Source organism: Rhinopithecus bieti, unplaced genomic scaffold, assembly GCF_001698545.2.
Source record: "Rhinopithecus bieti isolate Rb0 unplaced genomic scaffold, ASM169854v2 scaffold_44592, whole genome shotgun sequence".
Classification (NCBI taxonomy): domain Eukaryota; kingdom Metazoa; phylum Chordata; class Mammalia; order Primates; family Cercopithecidae; genus Rhinopithecus; species Rhinopithecus bieti.
In genome coordinates this window covers 966,807-993,521 of record NW_016818423.1, presented here as the reverse complement: position 1 = coordinate 993,521, position 26,715 = coordinate 966,807, and the positions used below count along the sequence as shown (strand labels likewise).

General features: G+C 54.8%; 1 protein-coding gene across 1 annotated transcript in view; it reads left to right on the top strand.

Moving 5' to 3' along the window:
• Positions 1–26,715, top strand: part of COL16A1 (collagen type XVI alpha 1 chain) — a 51,569-nt gene that overhangs the window by 3,204 nt on the left and 21,650 nt on the right. The window contains 43 exon segments of the mRNA XM_017857034.1: positions 849–923; positions 1,034–1,151; positions 2,369–2,492; positions 2,802–3,068; positions 3,671–3,751; positions 3,883–4,008; positions 4,832–4,885; positions 5,184–5,214; positions 5,751–5,784; positions 6,796–6,823; positions 7,805–7,867; positions 8,150–8,191; positions 8,317–8,361; positions 8,463–8,498; positions 8,883–8,945; positions 9,407–9,451; positions 9,537–9,632; positions 9,825–9,863; positions 10,484–10,528; positions 10,663–10,689; positions 11,204–11,314; positions 11,695–11,730; positions 11,973–12,008; positions 12,087–12,197; positions 12,556–12,591; positions 14,728–14,763; positions 14,872–14,916; positions 15,236–15,367; positions 16,151–16,186; positions 16,375–16,482; positions 16,788–16,910; positions 17,016–17,069; positions 17,272–17,313; positions 17,651–17,686; positions 17,773–17,826; positions 18,018–18,086; positions 19,946–19,990; positions 20,082–20,108; positions 20,864–20,923; positions 21,115–21,162; positions 21,281–21,334; positions 25,631–25,684; positions 25,903–25,935. Of these exon segments, the coding sequence (XP_017712523.1) occupies positions 849–923; positions 1,034–1,151; positions 2,369–2,492; positions 2,802–3,068; positions 3,671–3,751; positions 3,883–4,008; positions 4,832–4,885; positions 5,184–5,214; positions 5,751–5,784; positions 6,796–6,823; positions 7,805–7,867; positions 8,150–8,191; positions 8,317–8,361; positions 8,463–8,498; positions 8,883–8,945; positions 9,407–9,451; positions 9,537–9,632; positions 9,825–9,863; positions 10,484–10,528; positions 10,663–10,689; positions 11,204–11,314; positions 11,695–11,730; positions 11,973–12,008; positions 12,087–12,197; positions 12,556–12,591; positions 14,728–14,763; positions 14,872–14,916; positions 15,236–15,367; positions 16,151–16,186; positions 16,375–16,482; positions 16,788–16,910; positions 17,016–17,069; positions 17,272–17,313; positions 17,651–17,686; positions 17,773–17,826; positions 18,018–18,086; positions 19,946–19,990; positions 20,082–20,108; positions 20,864–20,923; positions 21,115–21,162; positions 21,281–21,334; positions 25,631–25,684; positions 25,903–25,935 (2,825 nt within the window).

Sequence of the window (26,715 nt, the reverse complement as noted above, 5' to 3'; positions counted from 1 at the left end):
GTCAACCCCAGGGAGAGGGAGGCCCATGGCTGCCCACCTGTTCTTTCAGGGCTTTGGAAACGTGAATTAAGCTATCTCCTTCTCTGGGAGCCCTTACCCATTAATATGCCCTTCCTGGAGCTCCAAGGCCCTGGTGGTACTCTTAAGCTTATGGTCCCCTCAGACCCTCAGTCTCTTCTCACTGTTGCACAAGGTGGTTATTCAGGTAAATATTCATTCTGTTGGCTCATACTTGTGTCTGGCCTGCTTGTCTGATTTGGACGTAGGAAGCTCCAATTGCTGAGAGCACATGTGCCAGCTGCACGTCATCCCTTGTGGCCTGGGCACCTACAACACCCACATGTACAGACATGTACTTATAATTGTACATAACACACAGTGTGCATGATTCTGACGTTTCCTTACCCCTAAAGAGCTCCTCTGTCCCCTACCTGGGTGTACATCATGGAGGGGGCACATGTATAAACACACAGCTCCCCATTCCATCTGTGCTCGAGAGCCACGTAGAGTTTCGTGTATTCTCTCCCTTGCTGGCCTAGCTCCTGACTTGGGAGTGTTGGGAGATTTGGGTTCTTGGAGTTCTGGGCCTGCTCTGTTGTTGGCTCACTTAGTGAGCTTGGCCTGGCCCTCAGTCTCTGGGCCTCAGTCTTCCCAACCGTTTGCTGGGTTGGTGGGCCTCCAGGCTCCCTGGGGAGCCAGGGTCAGAAGGCAGGTGGTGAAGGCAGGATCTAGCTGATGGTCCAGAGTGAGGACTATAAACTTGCTCCCTCCCAGGTTCCCCAAGCGTCCAGCCATGCAGCAACCTTGGCCTGAGCGCACCTAATGTCCCCCTGCCCCTTCTCTTCCAGGTGCACATTGCCCACCTTCACAGCAGGAAGGACTCAAATTGGAACACAGTAGTAGCCTGCCAGCCAATGTGACTGGTGAGCGCCCATCCATCTCATCCCGCCGTCCCTGCGACCTTCCTCTGGGAGTGATCTGTACCCCTCTCTGCCTGCTCAGCTGAGCTCTTCACCTGATGTCTCCCCCAAAGGCTTCAACCTCATCCGCCGACTCAGCCTCATGAAGATGTCTGCCATCAAGAAGATCCGCAACCCCAAGGGGCCTCTCATCCTGCGCCTGGGGGCGGCCTCCGTGACCCAGCCTATGCGGTAAAGGCATCCATGCAACCACTGAGAATCAACACTGACCTCAGCCACACTCCTCAGCAACTCTGGATGTGGGGCTTAAGCCCAGGGGCCTCTCTGTGGGTCATTTCATTCCACCCCCTGCCAGGAGTCAACCTGGTCTCCACCCCTGGGCTTGCGGGGTGGGCTGAGAGGCGGTACCTGGCAGACCTACCTTCTGTCTTTCCCCTGTCTCTGGCCAGCAGTGGGTGGGAACATGTCTGCATCCTATGGGCACTGTGAGAACACAGGATGTGGGCGGGAACCTGGCAAGAGTCATGTGCGTGTGTGTGTGTGCGCGTGTGCACATGCATGTGAGTGTGTGCACCACGTGTGTGAAGTCCAAACTCCCACACGCCCCTGGGTGGTCTGGCCCCTGCTTGCCTCTTCAACCTCAGCTCTCAAAAGGCTCTTTTTTTATCTCTTGCTGCTCTAGTCATGCTGAACCCTTTCCATCTTTGTTTCAGCATCTCTCCTTCCACCCTAGGCTCAGTTATTCACCCAGAGTATTCTGGGTTCATTGGAAGCACTTATTCAAATTGCAATGCAATAGTGAAATCGTCATTCCGGGGATTCTTTGCTCATGGCCTCCCTGCCCCCATCAGACTTGAAGGCTCCATGAAGGCAAGCACTGCCTCTGTATTTTCACCACTGTGTATGGTTTTTTTTTGTTGTTGTTGTTGTTTTTGTTGTTTTTGTTTGTTTGTTTGTTTTTGAGACCAAGTCTTGCTCTGTTGCCCAGGCTGGAGTGCAGTGGCATGATCTTGGCTCACCATAACCTCCACCTCCTGGGTTCAAGCGATTCTCCTGCCTCAGCCTCCCAAGTAACTGGGATTACAAGAGCCTGCCACTACACCTGGCTAGTTTTTGTATTTTTAGTAGAGATGGGGTTTCATCATGTTGCCCAGGCTGGTCTCCAACTCCTGGCCTCAGGTGATCCGCCCGCCTCGGCCTCCCACAGTGCTGGGATTACAGGTGTGCGCCACCGTGCCCAGCCTTCACCACTGTTATTCCCAGCAGCCAGACCCACACCTAGCTCACGGAAGGCACTCAGTAAAGGTGTGGAGAGTGAATGAATATATATGATGGAAGGTGTGTGCCTGTGGATGTCTTGGGTAGGCTCAGCAGTCCTGAGGGTCCAGGGTGGGCAGCAGTTGGGTCCTCACTGGAGCCTCGGGGCACCCTCCCTGCTTCATCTGCAGACGAGTATTCCCTCGGGGCCTCCCGGAGGAGTTTGCCCTGGTGCTGACACTACTGCTGAAGAAACACACCCACCAGAAGACGTGGTATCTGTTTCAAGTGACCGATGCAGATGGGTATCCACAGGTGAACTTCCTCCGTGCCCTGACTGCTTCTTAGGGCATTGGGTAGTACCAGGCCAGCCCAACTTTCATCCCGGCTTGTGATGTCTGGGATCTCCCTGCTTCATCCTGTGCCTACCCTCAAGTCTGCCCCCAGCCCACCAATACCTGCCTCATTCTTTCAGGATGTATAGCTCCTTGACCCTAGCCATCTTTCTTCTCTTCCTGGGCCTCAGTTTCCCCTCCTGTGAAATGAGTTTGAGGTCCCTGGATGTGTCTGTGCTGACTCTGGAGCTCTGAATCTCTGTCCTTTCCCTTTCCAAATTCTACCCAGATTTCCCTGGAAGTCAACAGCCAAGAGCGGAGCCTGGAGCTCAGGGCCCAGGGCCAGGATGGCGACTTTGTGTCCTGCATCTTCCCAGTGCCCCAGCTCTTCGACCTGCGTTGGCACAAGCTGATGCTGAGTGTGGCTGGACGTGTGGCCTCTGTGCACGTGGACTGCAGCTCAGCCTCCTCCCAGCCTCTGGGGCCCCGGCGACCCATGAGGCCTGTGGGCCATGTATTTCTAGGCTTGGATGCTGAGCAGGGCAAGCCTGTCTCGGTAAGTGCTAGGTCAGGCCCTGACCTCTGTTCCTGCCTTCTGGGAACCTGAGTGAGCTTCCTGGAATCTGTATCGGAGCAAGTCCTTCTGCTTAGAATCTTCCCCTGCTTTCCTGTTGCCCTCCAAATGCAGCGTAAACATACTTACCCGGCATTCAAGGTCTTTCATGATCTGGTCCTTATAAGTGTCTGCAGCATTGTCTTCCTTTACCTCTCTCCATGCAGCTCTGCTCTGATCAATTTCATCCTAGCCAACCAGCTTACCGAGTACTTTCACACTGCCGTGCCTTTGCCTACACTGTTACCTCCACCTGGAATGCCTTTCCTTGCATACTCATCTGCTGAGTAGCTACCAGCCCTTCAAAGCCCAGCATGAATGGAACCTCCTCCTCTTTTGTTCCTCTGGGCCTCCTCTCCCTCATTCCTGTGCGCGCAGTTTTGTTCTGCCTTTGGTGACAGCTCTATTTTTGATGTCTCCCAGGCCAGAATGGAAACACCCTGAGGTCACATCCTGGGGCGGAGACATCTCTGTGCCTCCTGGGGGGCCAGGACACAGAGCTATTTGATAAAATGAAGTGAAATTGATGTGTGTGTCCCCTGCAGTTTGACCTTCAGCAGGTGCACATCTACTGTGACCCGGAGCTCGTGCTGGAGGAGGGCTGCTGTGAGATTTTACCAGCAGGGGTGAGTGGCCCGGCCCTTGGACTGCCCAGGGACACACTGTGCTGGAGATGAGGGTCTGGAAAGTGATGCCTGGAGGTCTTAGGAGGAGTTTGCTCCTGTACTGACCCTAGCCCTGCTCTTCCACTGAACAGTGCCCCCCAGAGACCTCCAAGGCCCGCCGGGACACCCAGAGCAATGAGCTCATTGAGATCAATCCACAGTCTGAAGGCAAGGTCTACACCCGCTGCTTCTGCCTGGAGGAACCTCAAAACAGCCAGGTGGGTGGGCAGGGCAGGAAGATGCCAGCACAGGCAGGCACACGTGAGATACCCCTCCCCTGAGCTGACTGACGTCTGCCACCAGGATCAGTTGGCCATGGGCCCATGGTAGGAGGGGCGCTGGAAGCCCTCCCTATTTATACACCACCCCTAAATGATTCAAGGAGGCAGAGACAGCCCACTGGCCACCACTGGGTGGCCCTGTGCCCACCTACCTATGGGTGTTGAGAATGGTACCATCTACCTCTGGCACTGCCTAGACCCTCACAGATGCCCTCCAGACTCTTCTGATGAGGGCAGGACTAAGCTTGTCCCTCAAAGGCAGTTTCTTCAGGACAGAGGTACCTGGGATCAGAGGTCAGGTCGTACTGCTTCCCCGCAGGGATGGCTCACTCTCCTGGGCCCAGGGCCAGCCAGTGCCAGACTGGTTTTACACCCAGCACCATGGCCAGCTGCCCTGCCCACTCTCAGGTTCTTTAGAGGTGGCACGGAAGCCTGGTTCCTCCCTTAGCCCCACCCCCTGACTGGCAGTCTCCCTGCCCGCCTGGGCATCCTGCCCAGCCTTGGGCTGCAAGAACACAGGATCCCATTGATGCATGGTCTTGTTTGCTCTGACATCACATGGGTGGGTCGGGGGGGGGAAGGAGGGAGACCTGTTGGGGTAGCCACAGGGGCCTGAGCGGGCCCTCGATGCCCCAGGAGGTGCCAGATGCCAGGCTGAGGGCATACCTGGGGTCAATGCCCCCTGCCTGGGTGCCCCTTTCCAGCATGAGCCCCAGAACTTCCCCCTCCTCAAGGGTTTCTCTTTGCTCTGTCTGCCCAGGTGGATGCCCCGCTGACGGGAAGAATCAGCCAGAAGGCAGAAAGGAGAGCAAAGGTAGAGGTAGGGGTGTGGAGGACCCCCTGTGCCATCAGTCTGCCCTCTGTGACCCTGTAAACCCCAGGGATAAGGTGCTCCACTCCCACTCTCCTCCCGCCTTTCCCACCTCCTGGACAGAGCTTAGGACATGTAGGTGCCAGCTCTGATCAAGAAGGACGGATGGGGGTGAGACAGACGCAGTGCCTGGCACTCTCTAGAGTGCTCACTCCTGTTGGCTTGGGGGTAGGGGTGTTGGAAACAGTGCTCAGCCCCCTGAGCTCCCTGCCCATTCCCACGCCCCCCACCCTTCCCTCAGGTCCACCGGGAGACAGCAGCCGATGAGGTAAGTCTCCCAAGGGACTGGCAGCAGGGGAGGTGCCAGCGTGAACCCTTTGGACCAGGCTTTGGGCACAGAGCCTCAGCATAGGGGTGCTGGCTGACTACACAGCTCCTGGCATTCCTTGGGGGCCTGATGCTGGGCCCTGTCTGCCCACTGCCTCTCCTTGGGTTGGGGGGTAGGTAGCCCCGGAGGACACTCCTGCTGAGTTGGCAGCAAATGGCCACAGGCATCATGGGGAGAGCCCAGCCTTCAGTCACGGTGCCCTTGGATTCTGGGCCATACTCTGCCCCAGCATGCTGTGTGACCTGGGGTGTATTGCTATTCCTCTCTGGGCTTCAGTTTCCCTTTCTGAAAAACAGCTGTGAGGCTGGGTGGGTGGGTGGGAAAGGAGGGTAAGCTTGTTTTATAGGATTCAATATTTCAGGCTTCCCCTCAATCCAACTCAAGACAGTGTGGATGTCTTGGCCTGATGGTGTGATGGAGGTGGGTAGGTGCTCACCCCCAGGGCTCAGAATTGACCTCTGGCCTGCTCTTCCCTTTCAGTGCCCTGTGTCCATGGTGCCCAGGACAGCAATGTGGAGGAATGAGGGTGCTGCAGGGTGGAGCGGGCAAGACCGGGAGTGGACGTTGCTAGAGCTGCTTGCAGCCTCCTGGTGAGGACAAGGGGTCTTGTACACTTTCATACTCACTCCCTGACCCACTCCAGAGCCGGACTTGACCCCCACTGCCATCTCACCAAGCGCAGGGCTGTGTGGAAGAGAGCCGGTGACCTCCTTGTCATCATGCAGTGTGTTCGGGTTCAGGGCCTGGGCATGGGGTGGTGCCGACAGACTGGTGGTGTGCTGGCAGGACCAGGGCCTTGTGCTGATTCCAGCTTTACACTCCCCAAAGGTCTTCCCCCTGCTCTGGGGAGGCTTCTGCGGTCTCCTAGAGTAGAGAATGGGAGAGGCTGGCTCAGCACCGTGCAAGGGCCCCACAGCATTTGGTCGGGTCCTGACACCCCCCCTAGCTGACCCTGGTCCAGCTTCCTCTGTGGTCCAGGAAGGGCAAGGAAGATGGGCTCTGTGTGGGCCACCTGGCACCCAACTGTGCTCTCTTCCTAATAGGCAGCAAAGAGTCACCATTTTTCTCGTAGTCTAACGCTGAGTTGACCCCGCCACATTGCGTCCACCAAGGAACAACCACGGCTCCCCTCAGCTCAAGGCCCCTGACTTTGAGGGATATCAGGAGTACCTCCTCTGCTCCCACCCCTCTTTTCAATTCAGATCCCCACCAATCTGGTAAAGGCTGATGGTCCCAGATGTGCAGGGTTACCATAGGAAATCAAGCAGCCTATGTTATCCCAGCAAACTGAGCAGAACTAACCAAAGCCCAGGCAGATTAGAGGAGGTAGGTTAGACCCTCTGCAAAGTTACAGCTGAGGATAATGGAGTCGCTCGCTAGTTGCCTGGAAGCATAGCAGGGGCTGGATACAGGCCTGCTGGTCCTGCTGACCATGCTGTTGACCCTTCTAAATTGCTGACTTCTCTGAGCCCTGGTTTCTCTCTCTACGGAAGTGGATACCCATCTCCTCTGTCCCTTCAGGTGGAACACTTGCTCCCTCTGCCCCAAGGTGAGTGCTAATGGAGAACAGGACATTTCCTGTCCTCTTTGCAACCCCAGCCATTCCCACAGCATGTGACCCTGTGGGCTGTGTGTTTATATCAGGGCCACCTAAGCCTGTAATGTGTGTAGGGTGATAGGTGTATGCGGTAGAGGAAAGCAGGGTTTGTGTGTGTACAAAGATGCTAAGAACTCCCTTTTCTGATGCCCTTCGTGCACCAGGCCTAGGCCAGCAGCTGTGCGCATTTGTTTACCCTTCTAGGAACCCTTCAATACTCAGCCTACAGGGTGGGTGCTATCATTTTACTTCAGGTGAAATTGAGGCCCAGCGTGGCCACATATGTCTGACTAGGTGTTTTTAGATGATTGTGTATGGTGCAGCTACAGCATCTTTGGGACACATGTTTGCGTAGTGTGGCACACAAAGGCTAGAGTGAGAAACCCATGTACCTGTGGGCCTAATGAGGCCGCAGAGTTGTGCATGACGGGAGGAAGCTATGCAACTGTGAATTAGGCTTGTATGTGGCTGTTCATACCGTCTTATTGATGAAGAAAACTGAGGCTCAGAAATGACTGACGGATGACATGACCTGCTCTGAGTGACATGCTAGCAAGTACAGGGTTTGAAGTCAGGCAGCCTGACACTCAGCCAGCATGGGTTTCTGCCACCGTGCGTGTGTGTGTCCACATGCCTCCAGCTGTGCTGTGTGTGAGCTGATGTGCTTGGGTACGGGTGTGGGGGATGGGATACCCCCCTTGAGACTGTAGATTTGCCATATATAGTCTCTTGGGGTAGGAGGGCATGTGGATGAATGGGTGTGGAATCCATATGCTTGTGTGTGGTGGGGGGAGGGGCGGGGCAGGACACTGCTCACATGTGTGCGTATTTTCCTACCCATGTGGGGGGATGGGTGGAGGGGACGGGGTGGGGAGAGCTTCCTCAAGGCTCCCATGTGCCCCTCTGGTCCTAGCTTCCATTCTGGTTTCACTCTCAGGGAGGGAAAGGTGAGCGGGGCCTGCCTGGTCCACCAGGCTCCAAGGGAGAGAAGGGAGCACGGGTAAGTGTCTCAGCCCTGCCCGTGGCAGGACCTTTGCCAGCTGTGCCCTGGGGTGAGGTGGGATGTGAGCCATCATCTCATCATCCCAGCAGAAAGCCTGCAGCCTGGCCCAGATCAGGGGAGTGGGATGAGGGCCAGGGTCTTTCTAGGGGTTCAGGTGTGGAAGCCCCTCTTTTCTAGGGATACTTAGGACTATGGGGTTCCCAGGCCGATCCTCCTCACAACACGTCTAGGGGACTTCCCCAGAGTTCCCACCCCTGATCCCTTGTTCCCTACCCTCAGGGCAATGACTGTGTTCGAATCTCCCCGGAGGCCCCACTTCAGGTAAGACTTGGAGGTGATGCTTGCTTCAGGGCCAATATGGGGCCAGCCCCTGGGGAGGGGCTGTGTGCTTGGCAGCCCATCAGGTAACCCTCTGCCCCCGCTCAACACCATGTTCCCCTGTTCAGTGTGCAGAAGGCCCAAAGGGAGAGAAGGGGGAGTCAGGAGCTCTGGTGAGTGTGGGACCAGGGATAGGGCAGGGGTGGTGGGTCCAGGGTCCAGCCTTACCCTCCCTTCCTCCCCTCCTTTCCTTTGTCTCCCCTCCTCATCTCAGGGACCCTCAGGACTCCCAGGCTCAACAGGCGAGAAGGTAACAAGCCTGGATTTGGAGGGGCGGGTTCCAGGGAGGTCTGCAGGCTCTACCGCCATAAGCAAGGAGGAATCGGGGTTCTCTTAGGAGAGGATGTCAGTGGGCACAGAGCTGGCAGGACCCTCCTCCCCCGCCTTAGTCATCCTGCCTTGTCCAAATACCCAACCGACCTGGAGGGAAATGCCACAGATTCCCCCAGTGAGTGGCCTGGCTGGTCTGGAAGTTCTTCCTGTTGTCTACCCTCCCGTGGTGATTGAAGCCATTCACTCTCAGGCGAGACAGAGACCGGGGGTCTAGAAGGCAGTTGTCCCTCCCCCAGATGGAGCTGCCCAGCTGTCCCAGGCCTTTCCCTCATCCTGGTCACTGTGCTTCTTCCTTCCCCAGGGCCAGAAAGGCGAGAAGGGCGACGGAGGCCTCAAGGGTGTGCCGGGAAAGCCAGGCCGGGACGTAGGTGCCTGGGACCCCCTTCCCCACCACAACCCCCAGCACGAGGTCTGAGAATGCTGGGATTTAACCTTCGGAATCCAGCTGCCTCCCCTTGCTCACACAGGGTGGGGAGGGGCTGTGCCCCAGGAGGCACAAGCGGGGACAGAAAAGGACCTGAGCCCAGGCCTCCTTGCTCCCAGCCTCAGAGCCCCCAGCCTCTAACACCCTAAGGTTGACAATGTGCTGACCTCGGGGCACCAGGGTGGGCTCTGGTTTGGGGGAGGGGGCGGGGAGGGTGGGACAGGTGGGCATTCACCTCTCCCAGTGGGTGCACTGAAACATAATACTCACTAAACACAGTACTACTAACACTCACAGCCCAAAAACTAACGACAACCTGATCCCGTAATCTCACATGATTAGCGTGCATGATAGCCAGGCCTCAGGGCTGTTTGTACACCCTCCCCCTTATCCCCCGACAGGGCCGGCCAGGAGAGATCTGTGTCATTGGGCCCAAAGGGCAGAAGGTGAGTTGTGGATGTTTGTGGGGTGGAGATGGGGTGACAGGGCTGGGGTAGCAGGTCTCTGATGCCCACCTTATGTCTGTGCCAGGGAGACCCTGGCTTTGTTGGGCCTGAGGGGCTGGCAGGAGAGCCTGGACCCCCCGGCCTCCCTGGACCCCCTGGGATAGGACTGCCTGGGACCCCGGTGAGTACCTCCTTGCTTCTCCTGCTGCTGTGTTTTTCTCAGAGACCCCTCTCCCACTCTGGCCAGGGAATGAAGCGGGGAAGATAAGGCTCTGTCCCAGGAGTCCTGGCTGGAGGAGAGGGTGAGGGTAGAAGATCTCGCTGTGGTGAGAGGTCCCTGGAAACTTCCACTTGACTCTGTTTCTGCCCTCAGGGGGATCCAGGTGGCCCACCAGGCCCTAAGGGAGACAAGGTAAGCATAGATGGGAGTGCGGTCACGTGGGGAGCTCCATGCTTGACAGAAGGAGACAGGAGAAGGGGCTGGGGCAGCTTCCCACAGGGGAAACAAGTCCCAGGGAGGAGGCCGGGCCTTTGGAGGAGGAGGCTGGGCTCGGCTTGGCCAGGCCCCTTGGCGGGGAGTGTCCTGTCCCCATCCCGGTGCTCACTGAGGTCGAAACCTTAGCTTGTGTTCCGGGTATAGGGATGGGCAGGTCTAAGTGTTGTAAAGACCAAAGTGGACTTTGCTGGAGGGCCCAAGCTCATTTTAGGGCCTTGTGCCTGGATGTGCAGAAAGCTCTGGAAATTTCTGTGTGTGGTGCTGTGGTTTCCCTGGGGTGGCGTGGATCACCTCCTAACCTGTGCCCAGTGAAGGGGCACACAGAGGCCTCATTTTCTCTCTTCCTTTGAAACCCAGAATGACTTGGGTTAGACATGGAGGGCAGGCAACAGGAACCGAGGAAATGGGACAAATGGCGATGGGGAGATTTGGCAAAGAATGTTCTGCCATCACAGAGGGGCACGGGTGGGGAAAGGGGAATGCACCGAGGTCGCGTTGGCCAGGAGGCAACCCCTTATCCTTTCTTCTGACCACAGGGCAGCTCTGGGATCCCAGGAAAGGAAGGCCCTGGTGGGAAACCTGTGAGTGACTTCAATCCAGTCGGGGAGGGTCGCTCTTCCAAGACCTCTGGAGGGAGGGGCTAGGTCCTCCAGCCCTCAGTTGGCACACCAGCCCTCTGCCCTGGCACTGATGCCCATTGCCTCTTTTCTAACAGGGGAAACCAGGTGTGAAGGGAGAGAAGGTGAGTCCCAGGCCTGGCTGCCCAGATCGGGGTGGGAATGGGACCGCCTCTCTGCAAATGACAGTGACCATCAAGGCCCTAGGCATAGGGGTGCTGGACATTCCTCAGGGGACCCCCACCCCTTCTTCCTCTGATGTCCATGTGCAACAAGAACATAAAGAACCTGGCTTGGGGGTGAGCTGGGTTCAAACCCTGCCTCCACCACACACATGGTTATGAAAGGGCCGAGTCAATTAGCTTGTCTCTGAGCCCAATTTTCCATGTCTGTCAGTGGGACGCAGTCATGTTTCAAGGCTTACAGCGAGGATGTAGTTCTGTGCCGCCCTGGAATCTTGTGGTGAATGAATGAGTCAGTTGAACAGGAAGCCCCAGCGGCATTCCTGCTGTCCACTTTGATGTTGGGGGTGGGGTTCTGGCGGACCCAATGTCTAGGGCTGGTATGTGCAAGAGGCTCCTTGCCTTCCCCAGGGTCTCAGCCCCACCCTGTCCACTTATTGCCTTTCCGTTCTGCTAGGGTGACCCCTGTGAAGTGTGCCCAACACTGCCTGAAGGGTTCCAGAGCTTTGTCGGACTCCCTGGAAAGCCAGGGCCCAAAGGGGAGCCTGGTGATCCTGTACCAGCCAGGGTGAGTGCCCAGGGTGACCACAGAGGGACCTCCCCCAACACACAAAGAAACCTGGGGGCATGATCATAGAGAGGAGTTGGCCAGAGGGACTGTGTATTTCTCGTGGCTACAGAGAGATTATGGGCAGAGAGTCTAGGCTCTTATGGTGTTAAGGGGTCTGAACCACAGAGCTCAGGGCTGGGCTAGAGTGCCACCTCAGGTCTCCATGGCAACCTCCCAGGGCTTTCCAGGAGACTCTAGGATGCCTTTTGGGCAAGCTGGGAGGGATCCCACCTTTATTGTGAGTGAGCTGTGTCCTAGGATTGGGTGTGTTTTAGGGGTGCAGGAAAGGATTGAGCAGGACTGGGTGAGCCCCCTCTCTCACAGACCCCTTCTTTCAGGACCACCCGAAAGCTGTCGGACAAAAAGGCGATAGGGTATGTGCGGGAACTTTCCACTAGGGTAACTTAACCTGGCCTCATTCCCTCCCCCGCCACGCTCCTGCTTGTTATGTGGGTTGATGAACCCTGCCTCTGGGGTGCTGGCCTTGAACCCTGTGGGACCCCTAGGTGTTTGGACGGTTTGCATGTGTGACGTTGCTGTCCTCGCATATTGCCAGGGAGTTTGGGGGTGCCCCATCATGCCCTGTCTCAGCCCACAAACCTTTCTTTCCCTGCAGGGAGACCCTGGCATCCAAGGCATCAAAGGAGAGAAGGTGAGGGAACTCCGCTCTCCTGGTTGCCCTCCTCTGCCTACCTGGGAGTATTTCTGATCCTTCCTCTTCTTTACCCAGGGGGAGTCCTGCTTGTCCTGCAGCTCGGTTGTAGGGGCCCAGCATCTTGCATCCTCCACAGGGGCCAGTGGAGATGTGGGCTCCCCTGGCTTTGGTCTGCCTGGCCTTCCGGTGAGTGACTACTTTCTCCCAGTCCAGCCCAGTTCAGCCCATCCTTGCCATACTGGTGATCTCCTTGGCTTTTCAGATCCCAAGTCTCAGGGCAGGGATCAGGAGGGAGGGGAAGAGGCAGGTGTCCCAGGCCTGTCTCCTCGTCCCTCCCTCCGTCCCTGTGCTGCCCCATGCTCCTTGCCCTGGAACTACCTCTTAGCACCTCTGGCTTCAGTTGTCTAACTGAAGAAACTGTCCAGCTACCTGAAGGACACAATTCCTATCTTACTTTTCTCTTTCTGGTTGGACACTGGGACCCGGGGAGCTTGGAGAGGTGGGAGTGGGGAGATGCTGAGACTCTGTCTTGGTTGTTTTTCAGGGGAGAGCTGGGTTGCCAGGCCTGAAAGGAGAGAAGGTGAGACCTGGGTTAGATGTCAGGGACACTGGGTTTCTAGGCAGGGAGGCAGGGGAGGAGCAGCACGGGCAGGGAATAAGGGTAATATAAACAAGAGATTCAGAAGGTAAATTCACAGTAAAATTAATTTACTAGTGTTTTGCAGACTGGAGTCAAAGAATTTATTTCTGAGAGCCCTCATGTTCTGTAAGAGAATTCCTTAGTGTAGGTGTGATGATATTCTAAAACTATTAAGCACATTCAAGATTACCTTATAATACTGACAATATGTAACACTTCTTTATTGCTTATTATGTGCCGGGCACTATTCCGAATCTTGTAAGTGTGTTCACTTGTTTTGTCCTCCCAGATTTTATGGGGTAGGTGCTCCCTTATTCCCATTTCACAGATGAGGAAACAGAGGCACAGAAAGGCCAAGTAAATTGTCCAAAGTTACACAGGTGATCGGATGCAGAGCTGGGATTGAACCCAGGAAGCCTGGCTCCAGAGACTGTAATCTTCATTACGCTGCTGGGTCAATTTCAGTGCCTGTGTTAGCGTATCTATTTATGATTGCATTGGAGACAAACGGCAGGCTTGAACTTCTAATGCAGTGTTACCCAAATGAGGGGTTCTGTGGGTGTACGAATGTTCAAGTGTGAGAAACACTGAAGTATGTGTGCAGACTCAACCCTAACAGGGGAAGCCCACGTGTCACATCGCATGTGGGGCCTCTGCACCCCCACCCCGCCTGCCGCCTCTTCCCAGCTTCCCCATCTCAGTCATCAGCTCACAGCCAGTCCCTCAAAGCCCACCCTTATGGTCGTCCTCAGGTCCTCCACTCCTGACACTGTCCCCTCCTCCCTCTAGTCCCCCAGGGAGCCCTGACAGTTCTGCCCATGAGGGTTCTCTCACTCCTCCACTTCTCTCCACGCCCACCACTGCCATGGTAATCTGCGTTCCCATGGCCTCTCTCCTGCATGGTGGAACCTCCTCTGGCCTGCCCATGGCCACTGCAGCCCTGCAGCAGTCCAGTTTTCATCTGGTAGTTTTTTTTTGAGACTGAGTCTCACTCTGTTGCCCAGGCTGGAGTGCAGTGGCATGATCTCTGCTCACTGCAACCTCCGCCTCCCAGGTTCAAGGGATTCTCCTGCCTCAGCCTCCCGATTTGCTGGGATTACAGCTGTGCACCACCACACTCAGCTAATTTTTGTAGTTTTCGTAGAGACGGGGTTTTGCCATGTTGGCCAGGCTGGTCTCAAACTCCTGACCTCAAGTGATCTACCCTCCTTGGCCTCCCAAAGTGCTGGGATTACAGGTGTGAGCCATCGTGCCCGGCCTTCATCCGGTAGTTTAATGTGGCTTTGTAGAAGAATCAGTATTTCCCTCCTTACAGTCCCTCTGTGACTTACTTTCTACCATAGCTCTGCTGTGCCTCACAGGACCCCAGATGCCCCAGCCCCCATCCTTCCCACGTTCATCCACTTCTTCCCCTTCTCTTCTGGTTTACCGTGCTTCGGCCATGTGGACCTTCTTTCCATCATGGAATATGTCTGGACTACTCCCACTTGTCAGATTTTGTACTTGTGGTTCCCACTAGAAACATCTAGAATGTTTTTCCTTTCTACCCTCCCCTATTCTTTCATTGGATGACCTTATTCTCATTCTTCTGGTAATAATCAGGGTTAACACCTCTCTGACCACCTCCACTTACTCTGTCTCATCACCTTGTTGATATCCTTCATAGTACTCACCACTGTTTAAAATGATTTAGAAAGTTCTGCATGTGCAAGCTCAACAGGCATTACTGTTTGTGCTGCTCACTGCTGTCTACCCACTGCCTCAGCCCAGTGCTCCGTGTGTAAAGGTGTCCAATGAAAGGCTGTTGGAAAAATGCATTCATGATTTTTGTGCTCTGAGCCAGGGCTGAGGGTGGACTGGATTCCATGAGGTGAGGCTGGGGCCAGAAATAGGGCTTCTAGCCACTGGCTGGTCACAGACTCCCTTGGGGACCTTGGAGAAAGCCCTCTTCCTCTCTGGACATGAGAGGGTAGTCTGGACATCCAAAGGGGCTGCTTTTATAGTTTTGGGTTTGCGATTGCTCTGGCACCTAGACCGCATCCCCTCTTTAATCATGGCTTTTGTGCTTTCTCTCAGGGTAACTTCGGGGAGGCAGGGCCAGCTGGCAGTCCAGTAAGTATGTTTGGGATGGCAACAGCTTGGGAGAGGACAAGGTGGGAGGGGCTGACAGGCATGGCCCTGGCAGCTGCTGGGCATTACCTGGAGCGTCTTAACATGCAGGGGCCACCAGGACCAGTGGGACCAGTAGGCATCAAAGGGGCGAAGGTGAGTCTGGGGACATTCTCCGTGCTGCAGCCTGGGTGAGCTTCCTAGACAGACACTCGTCTTGCTTGACTTCAAACCCTCCGGGGCTCCTTGCTGTCTGTTAGGCAGAGTCTGACTCCTTGGCAAGGCACAAGACCCCTGGTCACTCAGCTCCACCTTTGTTTTTTTCTTGTTCTCCCTTCATCTTTCCCGAGATAACCCCTCACCCAGCAGAGGTGCAGTGTCAGACCCAGTGACATTCCCCGGCCCTAGATTCCAAACCTGGCTCAAGTGCACTAGGGCCTGGAGGACCCCCTAACCCAATGTCCTTGCCTGGCAGGGGGAGCCCTGTGAGCCGTGCCCAGCCCTGTCCAACCTTCAGGATGGGGATGTCCGTGTGGTGGCCTCGCCTGGCCCATCCGGAGAGAAGGGGGAACCTGGGCCTCCAGGCTTTGGCTTGCCAGGAAAACAGGTGAGGTGGGATATAGTCAGGGGCCTCTGGAGGGGGGATGCAGGCGGGGCTTAGGACAGGGGAGGGGTCCTGCCTGGGTCTCTTGACTCCCTGGGCATTTGGGGGTAGTAGGGAGGGTGTGGCGGGGTCAGAGCCTCTGTCTCCAGAAGGAGCTGCCCTCACAGGTCTCTGCCCTTTATCCTGGGGCAGAGTATGGCAGAGTGGGCAGAAAGAGCGCCATCCTAGGACCAGAGAGACCTGGGTTCCAATCTTAGCTTTGCCTCTTACTAAGTCTTTGACTTGAGCAAGTCACCTTCTCTCCACCTCTGTTTCTTGCACAGAGTAAAGCCTAGTAATGACGTGTGTGAAGTGCTTAGCAGCACACCATGGGCACTGGGGAAATGGCAGTTACCACTGTGGTTATAATCACTGTTACTGCTTTCATAGGAGCGGCCAGCACTGCCACAGTGGACACTATGTGCCAGGCACTGCTGCACACAACATATTAGCTTGTCTAACCTCACAGGATCCCTATAGGGCAGAAGCCTATACTATTTTTATCATCCCCATTTGACAGCTGAAGAAACTAAGGTACAGAGACAGATGAGCTAATTTGCCCATGTCACCCAGACAAGGAGTCTGGCACAAATCTCTCCTCTGACCCTGGGCAAGATGGCTTCACTAGCACGAAAGCAGATATTTCGTTTTGTTTATTTACTGTTGTATGCCCCGGACTGATGTGGTCCCAGGCACTTCAGGGTGGCTGGTATGAGTGAGCAGGCGCTGGAAATTCTTTATCTTCAGGGCAAGGCTGGAGAACGTGGACTGAAGGGGCAGAAGGTGAGAGGGCCTCTGTGGGCATGGGGGTGGGCACAGCATCCTCTCAGATCCCCTCCTTGCCTCCTTTTCCTCCTTCCCTAGCCCCCAACCCTCAGCCCCAGCAAAGGACCGTGAGTACCTGCTGGTCCCGGGCGCAACTTGCCCCCGGCTGGGCCGGCCTTGCCTTCCTTGAACTCCGCTCCTAACAGGGTGATGCTGGGAATCCCGGAGACCCTGGAACGCCAGGAATCACAGGGCGGCCAGGACTGTCAGGAGAGCCTGGAGTTCGGGGCCCTGCAGGGCCAAAAGGAGAAAAGGTTAGTCAAGTGGGGTGGTTGGGGTCAGGGGAGTTTGCTGCATAAAAAAATCAGGTGGCACACTAGAGAGGGAAGGACTGCAGGGCCAGCTGTCAGAGTCACTGAGTCACCTTAATGGCTGTCAGAGTCACTGAGTGGAGGCTCCTCGGGGCTTCTCCTCTGCTAGGAGTGTCAGGGGCCTGTTTTGATTTCTCAGGCTGAGGTGGGAGCATTCAAGGGGCAGAGTGTTCAGAGGGGTGCAGGGCGTCCTGGCCTGGGTGCCAGCGCTGGCTCCTGGGCTCCAGGCTGTACCCATCTCTGACCAGGGTGATGGCTGCACTGCCTGCCCCAGCCTGCAGGGGACAGTGACTGACGTGGCAGGACGGCCTGGGCAGCCCGGCCCCAAAGGAGAACCGGGTCCCGAAGGCGTGGGCCGACCTGGTAAACCCGTGAGTTGCCTGCCCTCTGGCTCTTCCCTGCCTGGGCTTTGCCTCCTTTCCCTCCTGTCCCCCTTTCCCCTGCAGGGACTCCATGGGCCACCTTGTGCCTTTTAGGGCCAACCCGGTCTACCAGGAGTTCAAGGGCCCCCAGGTCTGAAGGGCATGCAGGTATGTGTGAGTCTTGGGGCCCTGGGCTGCAGCTACATGAGGGCAGGGGGTGGGATAGACAGATCCATGGGGCCAGTGGGCCTGGAGGGGGAAATGGAGGCAGGGTGCAGGGCAGGGAGAAGCTGGGGGAGAAGGGACTGGGGAGAAGGGTGAAGGGTTACTGGGGAATCTCGAGCCAGGGACTGTCCTTCTGCCTCTTCAGGGAGAGCCAGGGCCTCTAGGAAGGGGAGTCCAGGGACCCCAGGTGAGTCTCTAGCCTTGCCTTTGCCTGTCCCTTCAACACTTCTATTAACCAACTACCTAATTCCATCCACTCCCAAACTGCAGGGCTCTGCCTGCCCCCAGATGCACAGGACTTAGTTCTGGGGCCAGGAGTCAGGCCATAACCCTGGCCTGCTGTTGCTTCTGTCAGGGACTTGCCTTTGACCCCAGCCTCTCTGACCCTCAGGGTCTCCTTGGGGAGCTCTTCTGAATTTGGGCTGGTAGATGCCCCACCCAGACCAGGTCTGTCGGTGTGGCAGGGCCAGAGGAACAGGTTGGCTGTGGCTGCTGTGTGCTAGTCTGCCCTTTCTGACTTGCAGGGGGAGCCTGGAGCCCCGGGTTTGCCTGGCATTCAGGTACGTCTGCCTGAGTACTAGAGGAGGATAGCAGGCGAGGGGGCCATTCTAGGATATGGGTTAACTAACTGTGCTTCCATCTGCAGGGAATTCCGGGACCTCGGGGACCACCTGGCCCCACTGGAGAGAAGGGTGCCCAGGTGAGCCTCTGCCTCCATGGTCATTGGGCCTGCAGTATTCCAGAGTGTCCCAGCAGCAGGCACAGGGGACACGGGGGCCAAGTGATGCCTATCAGAGGGCTGCCCAAGACCTGTCGGGATGTGTCTTACCTGTTGGGTTGTAGCTGGCTTCCAATTCTGCCCCTGCAACCTTTGTACCCTCTCTTACACAGGGATCTCCAGGGGTAAAAGGAGCCACCGGACCCGTGGGACCTCCTGGGGCCAGTGTCTCTGGGCCTCCGGTAAGTCTTCTCTGTGCTCCATTCTGGTGGTGTTGCTGGAACCAAGGATGTTTCTGCTGGGAAGAGGGCATGGAGCTGACCCTGCCCATCCCAGCAGCACAGGGGATGGGAGGAGAGAGGCCGCAGCCCAGCCTCAGACAAGGAAGACCTCACTCCTTTAACGGAATGCTTGAATAATACAATAATGTTCACCACCATTTTTTGAGCAGTGATCATGCTGAGGTCCTGTGCTAAGCTCTAAACACAGAAATTCATGTCATCCTCACATTAGCCCTGTAAGGGAACTCACTTCATAGATCAGGAAATTGAAGGTCAGAGGGTGAGGAGGCAGAGCCACGGACTTCAACCTAGGCCTGTCTGACTCAAAGCCCATCCCTAGTCATTAGGGACATGTGAACCGGTGCTGCCCGGTACAACTGTCTATGAAGATGGAAACGCTGTGTTCGGCACAACCACAGGTGGCTGTTGAGCGCACCTGAAATGCGGCTAGTGTGACTGAGGATCTCAATTTTAAGTGACATTTAATTTTAATTAATTTAAATTTAAATAGCCCCATGTGGCTATGGACTACGGTATCAGACAGCACAGATCCAGACCAGCAACTACTTCCAGTGTAATTGGAAAGACCTTCCCTTTGTACTATTCCCCCAGTGGCTCCCATGTTTTAAAAGACATGTCTATTGAACAAATTGCACGGATTAAGTAATCATAAGTGCATTTTCTCATTTTTAGTCATCAAAGACCTGTATAGTCGTCAGCTTCTACTCCACATGAACCCGCTAGAATTTTACCAGATAATCTAATTGCAGCCTAAATCAAAGGCATGCTACCTTTCAGCCAGTCTGTTCCATGCCAGGTGGTGGGCAAATGCGTAATTTGTCTTGGGCTTTCGGTAATGTTAAAAATAGCCCAGTGAACTGTATCCTCTTCTATCTTTGCGGATCCCTGGAGAAATTCTAGTTCCAGTTTGGGATTCACTGATAGGAGAGTGCACCAACGTCCAAAGCGGGCGGGGACTCGCCCAAGTCCACACAGCCAGTCTCTATTGCTTAGCAGAGCTGGACAGCCAGTATTCCTGCCTGTCCCAGGGAGCCCCGGGGCAGAAGGACAGACGTAGGCCAGGTCCTCAGGGAGCTTCAAGTCCCAAGTGTGAAGGTGGAGGAGCCCACATGAAGGAGCTATGGGAACGCCCTGTGTGGCCAGGCTGGCCTCTCCTGGCCTGAGCAGACTCCATGCTGTTGTCCAAGCTGCTTTCCTTTCCAGGAGAATGTTCCAGACCTCTCCTCATGCTGAATTCCATCCAGCAGGCTTACGTCCTCAGTCGCACACTTTCTAGGGGTGTGACCTTAGGCAAGTGACAGCTTCTCAAAGTCTCCAGTTTTTTGTGGATAAAAAAGGGGCTGAAATCCCTTTCTCCCAGTTAGGTCAACAGACACAACTTTTGTGATAGGGAGAAAGTGTATCAAGCACTAAAGAGAGAGAGGAGAGAGCAGAGACTTCAGGCTACACACTCCTGGCTGCAGCTGGCTGCTGGGTCTATCATGAAGTTTCTTTAAGGCTCAGTTTCCTCACCTGAAAACCAGAACAATACCGTCCTGCTGGACTGGGAGAGGGGATTCCATTCAATGTTCCCTGATGGGTACTTGACCCGGTGGCTGGCACCCAGATGTGCTCAGGAAATGCCAGTCTTCTTCCTTGTCCGGCACCTCAGTCTCCTCATCTGGAACATGGGCCCTGGGCCCTGGGTGCCAGAGGAGCCTGGCACTGCTTCTGTTTGTCCTACAGCCCTTTTCTGCAGCAGGCCAGATGGCTGGCCGCTGCCCAGTCTCACCCTCTGACTCTGGGCTCTCTCCCTTCAGGGCCGTGATGGGCAGCAAGGACAGACGGGACCCAGAGGGACACCAGTGAGTACAGTGTCTCGGGACAGCAGGAAGCCATGGCTGGCCCTGCCTCAGCACCCCTATCTGCTCACCTTTCTGTGTTTCTTCCCTGCAGGGTGAAAAGGGACCACGAGGAGAGAAGGTGAGTTCCAAGGGCCTGTGACCCATACTCTGGGGGGTTAGCAGCCCCTCCAGCCTTCCCACCATGAATCAGAGGAGCCTGTGCACACGAAGCTGCCTTGGACTGGAAGAAGGGGGTGGAGGAGGCATCCTGGGCTCCTTGCTACCCCCAGCTCCCTGGTTTCAGGCGCTCCACATATCCCTAACTTCACCTGGTTGCTGGCCTGGGACTCAACCAGGATTATGGGAGACTGGAAAACTCCAAGGCCCCCTTAGGAGGGCAGTTGCATTTTCAAATGGGGGCTGAGTCAGAGGATGGGGCAGGAAGTGAGCTGGGAAGGACTAGTGGTGAGAAGGCAGAGAGGTGAGGGGCCCCTGAGAGAAGGGCATGGAAGCCAGGCTGGGCCCAGAGGAGTGGGGCTGCAGTTGTACTGAAGGCGAGATTACCTGCGCAGCAGCAGACAAGGTTATAACTGATGACTGTAACAGCAGGACCATCGTTTGCTGAATAATCTCCATGCAATAGGACCCCTGTATACACGAATCCGTTTTGTCTTCCTGAGACTCCATGCGCCTGAAATTACTGTTCCCATTTTACAGGCGAGGAGGCTGAGGTGCAGAGAGGTCGAACAGGTTGCCCAAGGGCAACCTTATAAGAGGCAGATCCTGGATTGAAACCCTGGCCTCTCCGTGTCTAGAGCCCCGTGCCTCTCGGATGTCCGTTTCAAGAGGCCCTTTGTCTTCGTCCATGTCTCACAAAGGCTCTTGTATTTTCAGGGTGAGCCAGGGGAGTGCTCCTGCCCGTCTCGAGGAGACCTCGTCTTCTCTGGCATGCCGGTAAGTGGCACTGGGAGAGCCTTCCCCCAGCCCGGGGGAGAGGAGCAGCTTCAGCCTCGTCTGGTGCCCAGTGTGCAAGGGCTCCGCAGGGCCGCACACCCCAGCCATCCGCCTCCCCACGCAGCCCCGCGCTTGGTGTAGACGTTGCCTATAACCTCTCCCCTTCTTTTGCGACCCCCACTCCCACCCAGGGTGCTCCGGGACTTTGGATGGGCAACTCCTGGCAGCCGGGCCCGCAGGTGTGTCGCTTGTCTCCTCTTGTCCGCCAGCACCCCACGGCTTGTCCACCCTAAACAGCTGCTCTCAGCCATGAGGCAGAGCTCTTTGCTGGCTCTGACTCTTTCCTCTCTCCCTCAGGGTCCACCGGGTATTCCTGGACCACCAGGCCCCCCTGGAGTGCCCGGGCTGCAGGTAAAGGGGGAGAAGAGAAGGAGGAGTTTGGGTGGCAGAGCTCACGCGGTCAGGGTGGCTGCTCCAGGCTGGACCCCAAGGACGCTTCTCCCCCACCCCAAAAACACAGACATGCCATTTCTCACTCCTCTGTTCACCTGCCTACCCAGGTGGCAAGGAGGGCCCACTGAGCCTCTCGGCCAGGCTCTGCACTCCCAGCACAGTTTCAAGGAATGCCCTGTTGCATCAGCTGTGAGGAACCCACAATCTGGGTCAGATAAAAATCCCTTACCCTGGTACAGAGCCCGGCCCACTGTTCTGGAGCAGCATTCAACACTCATTCATGCAACACGTGTTTTGCACATTTGCCATTTTTCCAGCACTGTTTTAAGTGCTGTGAATACAGTAGTGGCTAAAAATAAAAGCCCCTGCCCTCTTGGAGCTTATATTCAGTAGGAAAGACAGACAATAAGCAAGATAAATAAATAAAATATAGTGCGTCAGAAAGTGATATGTACGAAGGAGAAAGGTACGAAGCAGGGAGTGAGAATAGAAAATGGGACGAGGGCAGAAGTATTTGCAAAATGTACTGAAAAGAAGGTGACGTTTGAATCAAAACTTAAAGGAGATGAGGAGAGAAGCTGTGAGGGAGAGGCTTTGTGGCAGAGAAAGCAGCCAGTGCAAAGGCCCAGAGGTGGGAATGTGCCTAATGTGTTTGGGGAATTGCAAGGAAGCCAGAGATAGTGAGGGGAGAGCATTAGGAGCCAAGATCTGTGTGACACTGTGAATAAAGGGTACATTCCAGAGCCAGGCAGCCTGAACTTGAATCCCGGCTCTGCCTTGTGCTAGCTGTGTGATGGCAGGCAAGTTCCTTAACCTCTCTGTGTCTCACTGCCCTCTTCTGCTAAGAGCACCTAACTCATAGGGGTTTTGTGAGTATTAAACAAGTTAATGCATGTGAAGTGTGTAGAGTTGTGCCCATGACTATTATATTTTATTTATATGACAAATGCTTAGAAGGCATTAGCTATCATTATTATGAAGACAAGTACTATTATTATTTTACATCTATTCTTTCATTCATTTCAGCCTCATATAAAAAGCCCCACAAGGAAGGCAGTGTTATTATTCCTAAGTCACCGCTGGGCAAGCTGAGGCTCTGAGAGGCGGAGTGTCTTGTCTAAGGCCACCCAGTTAGGAATTGACATTGCTGGACTGGGGTTTCCCCATGCAAAGCCCTTTTTGCCTTCTTCTGATGCCTTTCAGGACAGTTCCCAGTGGTTTGCATACAAGCCATGTTTTCCAGAGGCTCTAGGTGGCATAGACACCACTGTCTGTGTGTCTGGCTCCCAGCTCCTAAGAGAGTGATTCTTACCTGAAGAAGCAGGGCAGCATCACAGGGAAGCTTTTTACAAGCTACTCCTCCTTGCCCCAATGATTTGATACATTTCGTATCTTCCCTCCCCGCTCCCGCTACCTTGGCACACCCTCCCTGCCACCGTGGTCTGGGAGTCTGCTCTAGTGAGCCACTGTTGCTGATGGGAGTCTCTGCCAGGATCCCAATTCTCTCTACCCCATTGGAAGTACTGAACTAGAGCCCACGCCACATATTTGCAGCCACACATTTGCCGAGTGTCTAGGGCTTCCTGCCACACCGCCAGGAAACAGGATTCTGTCTGCAGAGGGCTTGCAGTTTCCTTGGGGAAGCATAAGAGTCATTTCAAAGTGACCCATTAATAAGTGAGAGCTGATGTAGTGTGAACCCTGCCAAGACATGCTGGGGAATGAGGCAGAAAAGAGTGACTGCTGAGTCTGGTCCCAGGCACCAGAGTCCTCGCCTAGTGCCAGCGCTTGAGACCAAGCCGAGGCTGCTGCTGACAGGTACCTGCCCCATGCCAGGTGGGATCCAGAAGGGCCGAGCAGCTCGTTTATTCAAGTATAGAAACAGGCTCAGGGATGTACAGCACTTACTCATCAAAGGCCATATAGTCCCAGTGCTTAGTTATCTCATTTCATCTCAATCCATTTCACAGAGGAGGAAGCTGAGGCACTGAGGTCAAGAAAGTTGCCTGAGGCAACTAGTAGGTCATTGAGCCTAGATTTCAATTCTGGCTGCACTTCGCTTCCACAGTAGGACAGCAGGTAGAACATTTAGTTCTGGGAGGTTGGGTAAACACTTACAAAACATCAGGCTTGAACTAACACACTGGCCATGGAGAGGGGAGCAGAGGATGAATAATGATTTAGGGCATAATAATTAACATGTTTGGGCTGTCATAGTGGCTCATGCCTGTAATCCCAGCACTTTGGGAGGCCGAGGTCGGCGGATCACTTGAGGTCAGGAGTTCGAGACCAGCCTGGCCAACATGGCAAAACCCCGTCTCTACTAAAAATACAATAAGAATTAACCAGGTTTCATGGCACATGCCTGTAATCCCAGCTACTCGGGAGGCTAAGGCAGGAGAATTGCTTGAACCCAGGAAGCGGAGGTTTCGATGAGCTGAGATTGCACCACTGCACTCCAGCCTGGGAGACAAAGTGATACATCTCTAAATAAATAAATAAATAAATAAATAAATAAATAAATAAATAAAAATAGTTGACATGTTCAAGGCATTTTCCCTGTGCCAGGCACTGCTCTAAGCCCTGATGGTGCACGGAGATGCCAGCGGGGCTAGATGGTGGCTGGCTCCAGGTCTGACCCAGGCCTGGAAATTGCTCGGGGGCTGGTGATATGTTCCATTGCTGGGAGCTGGGACTTGAAGGGAGGCCATATCTCAGAGTACACCAACGAAATCCTGTGCAGGGAGGAGCAGGCTGAGCAGCGGTGCATTCACTCAACCCGTACTTAATGCGCACCTCCTCCATGTCGGACACTGGGGATTCAAAATGGAACGTACTCCCTGCCTCCATGGAGTGTTTAATATGCAAATGTGCCTCAGGAGTCTGCAAAGGGAACAGTGTCCGGATGACATGCATCTAACGTAACCATCCTTGCAGCCATTGTCTCCTTGAAGCCTCACCATAAACTATCCCTGTTTTACAGATAAGGAAACTGAGGCATAGAATTTTTTTCCCCCAAATGAATTGCCAAAAGTTATGCAGGTAGTCAGAATTTTGTATCTAGATGAATCTGACTGGCAAGCACCCACCCTTGCTGTGGCCATGAGTGTTCTGGGGATGTCTGTTGAGGAATGATGCTGGAATCGTGGTTAAGAGAGGGGTTAGAAGCCAGTGATCCTCGCTCTGGACCTCAGCTCTGTGCCTTGCTCAACTTGTGACCTTTGGCAAGTACTTACTCTGGGTTCTCTTTTTTTTTTTTGAGATTGCCCAGACTAAAGTTCAGTGGTATGATCTTGGTTCACTGCAACCTCCATCTCCCAGGTTCAAGTGATTCTCCTGCTTCAGTCTCCTGTGTATCTGGGACCACAGGTACACACCACCAAGCCCTGCTAATTTTTGTATTTTTAGTAGAGACAGAGTTTCACCATGTTGGCCAGGCTAGTCTCGAACTCCTGGCCTCAGGTGATCTGCCCGCCTCAGCCTCCCAAAGTGCTAGGATTGCAGGTGTGAGCCACCGCACCCAGCCTCCTCTGGATTCTTTGTGCTATTTTTAAGATGGAGATAACAGCACCTAGTTTAACAAGATAACTGTGATGATTAAATGAGAAAGTAGGCTGGGTGTCGTGGCTCATGCCTATAATTCCAACATTTTGAGAGGCTGAGGTGGGAGGATCACTTAAGCCCAGAAGTTTGAGACCAGCCTACCAGTGAGACCTGGTCTCTACAATAAATACAAAAGAATTAGCCGGGCATGGTGGTGAGCACCTCTAGTCCCAGCTACTCAGGAAGCTGAGGTGGGAGAATCGCTTGAGCTGAGTTTGAGGCTAAGTGAGCTATAATTATGCCATTGCACTCCAGCCTGGGTGACAGAGTGAGACCCCGTCTCTAAAAGGAAAAAAAAGAAAAGAAAAAAGAAAGGAAAAAGAAAGATAAAATATAGAAAAATGACTTAGCACAGAAATAAACAGTCGTTCCATGGAAAACCCTCTACTCAATTTCTGACCTTCCTCTGGTGTGTGGGGAAAACACTCGCTGTTGGACTGGTTTGGGGGGTCACTCTTCTGGGCCTCCTTGGCTTTCCCTAGAAAGGGTCGAGAGGCTTTTGAGCTAAGAATAGATGTCAGCCTTGTGCCAACCAGGGCTCTCAGCTCTGCAGGACAAGGCGAAGAGGAGGCGGGGTGATGAGAAGGAAACAGGCTGACCAGCAGGCTAGAGAGATGGAGCCCACTCACTCGTGTCTCTTCTTGGCTACAGGGAGTGCCTGGAAACAACGGTTTGCCAGGACAGCCTGGGCTCACTGCGGAAATGGTGGGTACCAGCCAGGACTCCCTGTCCATGCCCCTTCCCTGCCCTTCCCAGGGCTGCTCAAGCTATGAAGCTGGCCCGGTAGCTGCAGTGGGGGTCCCTCTTCTCTCCCCCTTCTGAGGCTGGAAGGCGTATGGCATGTCCCAAGGTTCTACCTGATCCCATAAGTCTCCATGTCCCTTCCCCTCGCCTGCTTGAGCCCACACATCTGTCTCTTGCAGGGATCCTTACCAATTGAACAGCACCTCCTTAAGGTAAGAGGGTACCCAGGAGAGAAGCGTGAGCTGGCGGGGGGGTCCTAAGGGGATTCTCTTAGTAAGTGCTCAGCTGTGTGGCACCTCGCAGAGAGAGCAGCAGTTTGCAGGGAATACGCGTTCCAAGCATCTGTCTAAGAGGGCCTAGCTGATGCCTGGCTTGTAACAGGCCCCCAGGCAACATTTGCTGAATGAGTGCTTAAAGGAATCCTGTGAAGGTGCCCACATGGCAGATGCTGTCGGCAGAACCCAGCCCTGAAGCCTGCTCGCAGCAGCTGGCAATGAGACCCCGTAGCACCCTGGTCACACCGCAGCAGAGCCCAGCAGCTTCCAAAGCAAAGCAGAGGGGGTGAAAGTGCAGTGGTAGGGGGCTTGAGATTGGGTGTGGCCTGGAAGAAAGCTTCAGCCGTTCTCTCGTCAATCCAGAAGGAATCCAGGGAGGAGATGGATTTGAGAAGCCCTTCTGGTAGTCCAAGAAAGGGGACTTCGGACCTGGTCAGAGGGTCGGCCTGTGCCAGGGCCTGTACACAGCCTTAATACCCTACCAGAGGGCTGGGGCCTGGTCCGGCTTCCCAAACTGAGCAGAAGTTCCTATTGGAATCAAGGGTTGCATAGCCCATCTTTGCTTAGTCACCTCTAGAAACGAGAGCACAGTAATTCCCCAGGTTGCCTTCAGGTTTTTGAAGGAGGCCCTTATGTTCCTGGACTTTCTCTCCTCTAGCTCAGCATCCTCAGGAGTCCTTCCCATGTGTTGACCTCCAGAGCCTCCCTCATCCTGGC